This window comes from Mus caroli, chromosome 3 (genome assembly GCF_900094665.2).
Source record: "Mus caroli chromosome 3, CAROLI_EIJ_v1.1, whole genome shotgun sequence".
Classification (NCBI taxonomy): Eukaryota; Metazoa; Chordata; class Mammalia; order Rodentia; family Muridae; genus Mus; species Mus caroli.
This window is the reverse complement of record NC_034572.1, coordinates 81140111-81147458: the sequence shown is the minus strand read 5'-3', so window position 1 is coordinate 81147458 and position 7348 is coordinate 81140111. Positions and strand designations below refer to the sequence as shown.

Here is a 7348-nt window from a genome sequence, read left to right as displayed (position 1 = left end):
GTTTGAAGACAGCAACAGTGTACTCACATACATAAGAAATAAAAACCTTTGTTAAAACAAATCTATTTTATTATACAGAATTGAGACTAAGACTGGGAGAACAGCTGCAGAATTGCTCATCGCTGCCTGAGGCGCTAGCTTACTTTCATTTCCACCTAGAGCAAGTGACTGTAACACACATTTCTTTTGAATGTTCTCATTCATGAACGGCCTTCACTTTAATATTATTAGCAACAACTAATTTGTGGATATCAAGCAGGCTCCTCCCACTCTAAAACCAGATACCCCCCAGCCCCCGCAGGTTTTTCTTCCTCATTGTCAGGGGTCCCAGGCATCTCGAGCTTAATGTGGGGTGTCTCCAACACAAGCAGGGCTAGAACCTCAAGGCAGACGTTGATGTTGAAGCTATAGAGGGGTGCTGCTTACTGACTTGGTCATCATGGCATTCTCAACCTGCTGTCTTATAGAACCCAAGACCAAGGCCCAGGGATGGCAGCTCCCACAATGGGCTAGGCTCTTCCCCACCAACCACAAGAAATGCCCTACAACCGGATCTTATGGAGGCATTTTCTCAATTGAGGCTTTCTCCTTCCAAGTTGACATAAAACTAACCAGGACACTCCCCCTCAACCCCCCACTGGATGAGCAGAGCTGCCCTGAACTGGGCAAATGAGGACATTACTGACCACTCCCTCCCTGGGGTTTGGCTCCCGCTCTTAGGGGCAGACGCTGAAAATCACAAGGTATGAGAGTTGGAGCCCAGTTTATCCCAAACCAATTTTAGATCTCTGTACCATGTCTAGGGTATGCTCTAGGGTGCTTGTCTCTAGGGCCACCCAGTGCTCCAGCTGAGGCTGAGAGAGAGAGCACACAGTAGGAGTGGTGGAGCAGCCCCTCAGGGAAGAGGTCTGGGGCCATGTCAGAGCCTGGCAGTCTCAGATATGGCCTCTCCTCCACTCCCAGGGCCTTCCCCAGGCAGCCGCAATCACCAACCACAGCATCCTTTGGGTTTGACCCACTGAGCACATGACCCCCAATTAGTGTTGGCAGCATCCCCTGCTCCTCCTGCTTACATCAAGGAGCAAAGAGTAGCAGATATAAATGCTACTGGACGCTGGAGGGTGCAGAACAGACAAGTCCCACACAGCAGCTTGGTGCAGACCTAGCAGACACCATGAGGACCCTCTCTCTGCTCACTCTGCTGGCCCTGGCTGCCCTCTGTCTCTCTGACCTCACAGGTATGTGTCCTCCTGGTTCATTTCTTTGGGTAACTACCCTCCTGAAAATCTCACGATCTGCTTTGGGATGGCACAGGGGAAGGGACAAAACATGAAGGAGACAGCAGGGAGGGAACAGAACTAATTACACTCCTTGCTTTACAGATGCCAAGCCCAGCGGCCCTGAGACTGACAAAGGTACTGGCAGGAAGCCTGGCAGGGCCTCAGCCTTGGTCCTCACCCTGTCCCCTAAGCCCCCAGATCCCCTTGCCTTCTGCCTGGGTTTCCCCACTTATCCTCCTGAACCCAGAATTACTTGATCTTGTGTGTCTTCTCCACAGCCTTCATGTCCAAGCAGGAGAGCAATAAGGTAGTGAACAGACTCCGGCGCTACCTTGGGTAAGTGGCCAGAGCCCTTAGCCTTCCATATTGGTAGGGAGGAGCTGTGCTGGGGTGGTCTCTGTGACCTGCAGAGGTCTATACGTGCAGGTCGATCCCAGGGCCCTGGAGCCTCTTGTACAGTGTGGGAAGAGGGTGTGTGTACCCCGTGTTGGTTAATGCCACTGTGTGTTGGTTGATGTTACTTTATGCTTCTCAGAGCCTCAGCCCCCAGCCCAGATCCCCTGGAGCCCACCCGGGAGCAGTGTGAGCTTAACCCCACTTGTGACGAGCTATCGGACCTCTATGGCTTGAAGACCGCCTACAAGCGAGTCTACGGTATCAATATTTAGGACCTGTGCTGCCCTAAAGCCAAACTCTGGCAGCTTGGCTTTGGCTGCTCTCCAGGACTCGATCCTCCCTGTCCTCTCTCTCTGCCCTGCAAGTATGGATGTCACAACAGCTCCAAAATAAAGTCCAGATGAGGAAGTGCTGGGCTCGAGTCTGTCCATTGTGGTGGTGGTAGGGGTCAGGAAGGCTTCACACTCAATCCCAGAGAGCTACAGTCCAGTTCATTTGCTTCTTTATTATACTGCTTTGTGATGGATAGCAAAAACAAAAACAGCAACAAAAACAAACAAACAAAAAAACTTTCCTTCCTAAAGTCCCGCAGCCTGCCTGCCCCCCTACAGCAATCCCCACCACAACCATTCTCTCACCGGGGACACATCCAAACACACAAATCGGCAAAGGCCTGGTCACAGTGGTGAGCAAGACAGGCAGCAGTGTGTAGATACAGAGTGGCTGACAAGTGGCACAGTCTGGCCCTGGGGCAGGGTGGGTATGTGGCCCCGATGGAACAAGCTCTCAGGGTGACCTGAGATGAGCAAGGTCGGGGGCAGCTGGGCAGAAGCCCTGGGAGAGGCCTCACACCCCCACTCTGCTCCCCGCCTGGTACCTGTGTCCATTCAGACCTTCACCACCTGCCTCTTTGGTCCTCCATCCTTCCACCTGTCCCTAGAGAGCCTCTTCTCTTCAGCTACACCTTTCAGGGTCAGAATAGCCGCCACCTTCTCAGACCCAAGTCAGGGCTCCTCCAGGGCAATGAGGCCTGGCCTCTGCCTCCCTCCATGCCAACGGGCCTCACTGTTGTTTAGCTTGGAGTCCCTCTTCCAGTGGGCTACCCTGCAGCAGGGGGCAGGTTCCAGGGATCCGCAGCAAGGAGGCCGTAAAAGCAGCAATGATAAACAGGTTCCCAATCACTGCCAGGCTCAAGGTGGCTACAGTGGCCTCCAGACCCAGGGTGGGTTCCTGCATGGCCAGCCAGGCTCTGCGGGATCCCATATCAGCCAGCACTGCTTCCAGCTGGAAGTGGGTGCCCAGCACGGCACAGATATGGAACAGCTGGTGGCTGTGGCCTGTGGGGCAGATAGACTGGTTAGGTAAAGACCCAGCTTGAACAGATTCCCTTGTGATCCAGGGCAGTCACCTGTCCCGGGGGCCTAAGGAGAAAACCTGACTCCTAGAGGTTCTGGAAGAGTAACTGGACCGAGCTTCATAAAGCCCTAAATTCTGTCATTGCTGAGCCTGGGGAGGGGCTGGGATATCTCTTTGGCTTTCTCATCCACCCTCTGGCTGGGATACCCAATGTTCCCAGCTCATTCTGCATGCAGGGAAGCGGTCTCCTTCTCTCCCAGGCCGGTGCTCACCAATATAGTCGAAGCGCCCAGGTGCCAGGCGCTCAGGTAGACGGGCTGCAAAAAGGAAGCCCGTGAGCAGAGCGCAGAGGAGGTGGTAACTGTGATTGGAGCTCAGCGCGTCCCGCCCACAGCTGTGGGCCCCGCCCCAACACAGCCGCAGCTGGTAAAAGAAAAGAGAGCTGTCTGTCGGGGAGCGTCTCCGGAAGAAGAAACAAAGGGGACATCTAGGATCTGGTGGGGGAAGGGATGCCCAGAGGGTGGGCACCAGGGGCCTGTGCCTGGAGGGTAGGCAGAGAGAGCTGAGGTTAGAGACCGAGAGCCACCACGAGGTCAAGGTGGTAGGTAGAGCAAGGTCTGTCTGGGGAGAGCCCGGGTACCCTTACCCTGTAGAACAGTGGGAGGTTGTCAAACAAGAAGGGATAGGCAAAGGCAGCCGTGCGGAGAGCCTTGCTGAACCCGGGGTATTCTAGCTCTGGGAACCTGAGGGGCAAGAAAAGCAGGTCGGTCTTCAGTCCTGGGTAGGTCAAGAGGAGGTTATCCGGGGCCAAAAGGGGTGAAGGACCACATTCAGAAGGCAGGTGTGTCGAGGCATGCCTGTGACCCCACTGGGAGGTAGAGGCAGGAAGATCAGGTTCATGGTGGTGTGATGTGTGTGCCTGTGATCTCCTTTAGGTCCAGCAGTTGGGAGGCAGAGGCAGGCAGCAGATCTCTGCGTTTGAGGCCAGCCTGAGCTATAGAGTTTCAGAACTACACAGAGAAACTCAAAAAAAAAAAAAAAAAAAAAAAAAGGGGGGGGGCAGGGGCTGGTGGGATAGCTCATCCGGTATGGTATCTACACAATAAATATATGTTTGCATGTAATAAAATGGGGTAAAAAAAGAGAAGGCTCACAGCGGGGCGTGGTGGCGCACGCCTTTAATCCCAGCACTTGGGAGGCAGAGGCAGGCGGATTTCTGAGTTCGAGGCCAGCCTGGTCTACAAAGTGAGGGCCAGGGAAGCAGGGGCCAAAAAAAAAAACCCCGCCCCCAAAAAAAAAAAAAAAAAAAAAAAAAAAAAAAAAAAAAAAGAGAAGGCTCTCATGACGCAGGATCCCTGCCCCGTGTAAATGTCACATCTGTTAAGTGGCCATAAAGACATAGATAACATAAGTTGACCATAAAGGATAGCATACTGGCCAACAGGAATGCCTCCCTCGTACTGCATAGGGTACCGGGGTGGCTCAACAATAATGCGGTGAGCCCTGCCTACCCTTTCAGACACTGGGGATGCCCAGAACCCACCGCGAGTAGCAGGAGAGGCCGGTGCACAGGAAAGAGTTGAGCGCAGCAGCTGGCACGAAGAGCTGGTGTAGGCGGCTGTGCAGCCAGGAGGTCGGCATGGAGTAGGCGGCATAGGGAAAGGCGCAGCCTGTGGCGAGGTGCGAGCTGAGGCTTGCGGGCTCACCCTCTGCACCCCACCCCCAATCCCACTGCCCTCAGCTCACCCAGGCTGTAGAGGCTGAGCGCCCCGTAGTCCAGGAAGTAGCAGATGTGACGAGCTCGAGGCGACATGGAGCTAAAGGTGTGCGCGCAGCAAGATGCGAAGGGATAGAGGCAGGCGGGCAGTAGGAAGACCAGCAGCGGTAGGTGGTACGGGTCCGCGCGGAAGCCGGGGCTGCCTAACGCCAGGAGGCGCCACAGGAAGTACCTGCGCCAGGCACCTGCTCAGGCGCTGGGGCCGTAGTGCCCCTGCCCACCTGGCACCCGTCTGAACCTAATTCGCTCACCAGGTGGGCAGGAAGTGAGTCCAGATGTTGACCGTCTCATTAGTCATCTGGAAGGAGCTGAGAACACAGTCTAAGGCAGAACTTGTGGGGCATCGGTAGCCAGACATGATGCCTTCTTCCCAAAACACCTGGGGGTGGTGGGGGAGCAGAGCAGTCATCATTAGCAGGCCTTTCCCCTCCATGAAGTGTCAGGTAGCCAGGCATAGTGGCTCACGCCTTTAATCCCAGCACTTAGGAGACAGAGGCAGGTGGGTCTCTGAGAGTTCGAGGCCAACCCGGTCTACAGAGTGAGTTCCAGGACAGTCAAGACTACACAGAGAAACCCTGTCTCGAGAAACAAAAAACAAAATAAGAAGTGTCTGGAAACACGATAGAAGATGCACTAGAGATTGCAGTGGTCCCAAGCCAAACACAACCCAACCTATTTCTTACCAGCCTTCCAAACCCACAGGGCAAACAACAGAACCAGAACCAGAATATTGGGATCAAATAGGATGGGGGAATATACACACACAGGGTGTTCTGCAGATGGGGATTCTGGGAGGAGGGACGTTTAGGAATGTGGGTAGAGGTCACACGTTCTATACTGAAATAGAAACATAAGAAAGTTAGCTAATATGAGAAAAAGCTCTGCCCCAGTGAGTTCTCTGAGGAAGGCGAGGTTGATGGATTGGGGCCCCTCACCCGGGGGACCTGATGGACTCGAAGGAGTTGAGGCAGCTTGAGACTGAGCATGGTGGCCGGATACCTCCACGTTGACCTGGAGACAGAAGGTCAGGGATTGGCACCCATCCAGTTTCCTATGACCAGATTCAGACTAGAGTCAGCCACACGGGTGGCCCCTTTCCCCTCCTGGTCCTAGCCTGGGGCATCCAATCCTGCTTCAGAGGTCCTCAGTCTCTGTGGGTCTGCAGTGAAGGGCTCCCCAGCAGCGAGGCTGCCTCCTGTTAATAATTTCATTTGCACCTCGGCCAGAATCCTCATTCCAGGAGGCCCCACATAGAGGACCAAGACCTCCACACCCCAAATTGGTGCCCTCGAGGAAATTGGTAAAGGGGAAGGAAGGGGGTGTCCTCCTCTTCTAGAGGATACCACTTGTGCCCTTGGGAATACTCAGAGCCCCTGCCCCTCCTGGGTCCCGTGCCCCTCAGCCCAGACCTGTTTGCCGCGTCCCGGGTGGCCTCGGCTCCGCCTGCCCTGCCCGCCTCTCAGCCGCCTCGCCCAGCACATTCCTTGGCACCGGCGGAGGGGCGGGGCGAATGAAGTGGGCGGGGCCACTGACCTGGACCGATGGGACCCTTTCTCCCTTCTCAGACTAAAACTTCCCAGCAACTCCACCCTCTCTTCTTGCCTCTAGCTCCGCCCATTCTGGAGTCTTTCTAGGATCTAGGGGGCTTCACAACCAGTTTGTTCTCTGAGATCGGTTCTTAGGATCTTGCCCAGCTTAACAACACAAACCTGGTCCCCAGACCCTTCATCCCAAGTGAAGAGGAGGTGTAGGAGAGATGCCTGTGCTGAGTGTTGCCCAGCTGCCCCGGGAAAGGCTGAGCTGAACCGGGAGAGGTCCCTCTGCCCTCAGCAGTAGGGTCTGGAGAGCTCTGCTGCAGTGAGGCGTGCGAGGCTGGGAAGGTGCTTCGCTTCCATTTCCCCAGATGTGAGCTGCATTATTACCTTAGAGATTGACCACGCTCCCAGCCAGGCTGACTGGACTCCACAGGCAGAATCTGGTTCCTGCCATTCAGATTGACAGGGGAAAAAAGTGACTGAGGATGTGGGCCAGGCCTGGCAGAATGGAGAGACAGGGGAACAATCTTAGCCTTGTCTGCCTGTCATGGGGCAGCACGGGGTGGCCCGGCCCCATTAGCAGGCAGCTCACTTGGCCTCCTGCACACAGCCAACCCTTCAGGGTGTGTCTGGACCCGCTTCACTGTGCTGTCTAGATCAGGCTAGGGGCCCAAGCTGGGATCTAATCTTCTTTGACCAGGGCACCTGGCCTGAGTCTCCCACGATCCGAGGTTGCTAGCAGGCACCTCCAAAACCAATTGCAGCTGCGTCTCAAAAGCAATGCCTATTTTGCCCTTGGTGAATGTTGGCCCACCTGGGAAGGAAGGATGCACCAATCTAATTTACCTTGCCACAGTCTGAGTTGCCACCCCAGGATGGCAGGAATAAAGAATCTTGATTCCAAGCCTCACTCTATCCCTTCTGGAGGACATGACCCAGATGGGAACACCAAGCCAGCCCGAGACAGTAGATTCATCAAACACTTCTGCAAAACAGGTATGGTG

At 54.9% G+C, this 7348-nt stretch overlaps 2 protein-coding genes across 7 annotated transcripts; one reads left to right on the top strand and one right to left on the bottom strand.

Moving 5' to 3' along the window:
- The first annotated feature begins 1115 nt into the window (after positions 1–1115).
- On the top strand, positions 1116–2088 carry Bglap (bone gamma-carboxyglutamate protein). The gene is made up of 4 exons (XM_021158744.1): positions 1116–1238; positions 1383–1415; positions 1559–1616; positions 1816–2088. Exons 1-4 carry the CDS (start codon positions 1175–1177, stop codon positions 1946–1948), a joined length of 288 nt encoding a protein of 95 aa, XP_021014403.1. The 5' UTR covers positions 1116–1174; the 3' UTR covers positions 1949–2088.
- Positions 2089–2161: 73 nt separating this feature from the next.
- On the bottom strand, positions 2162–6248 carry Paqr6 (progestin and adipoQ receptor family member 6). Of its 6 annotated transcripts, none has more exons than XM_021158515.1 (8): positions 6219–6248; positions 5745–5820; positions 5061–5188; positions 4779–4981; positions 4576–4702; positions 3679–3775; positions 3305–3455; positions 2162–3013 (listed from the first exon to the last, which is right to left on the bottom strand). In XM_021158515.1, exons 2-8 carry the CDS (start codon positions 5793–5795, stop codon positions 2739–2741), a joined length of 1032 nt encoding a protein of 343 aa, XP_021014174.1. In that variant the 5' UTR covers positions 5796–5820; positions 6219–6248; the 3' UTR covers positions 2162–2738. The 6 variants fall into 6 exon arrangements, with proteins under 6 accessions (XP_021014174.1, XP_029330757.1, XP_029330756.1 ...); XM_029474897.1 differs by lacking the exon at positions 6219–6248 and adding an exon at positions 5573–5646 and having other exon boundaries at positions 5745–5823; XM_029474896.1 differs by lacking the exon at positions 6219–6248 and having other exon boundaries at positions 5573–5817.
- Between the last annotated feature and the right edge of the window lie 1100 nt (positions 6249–7348).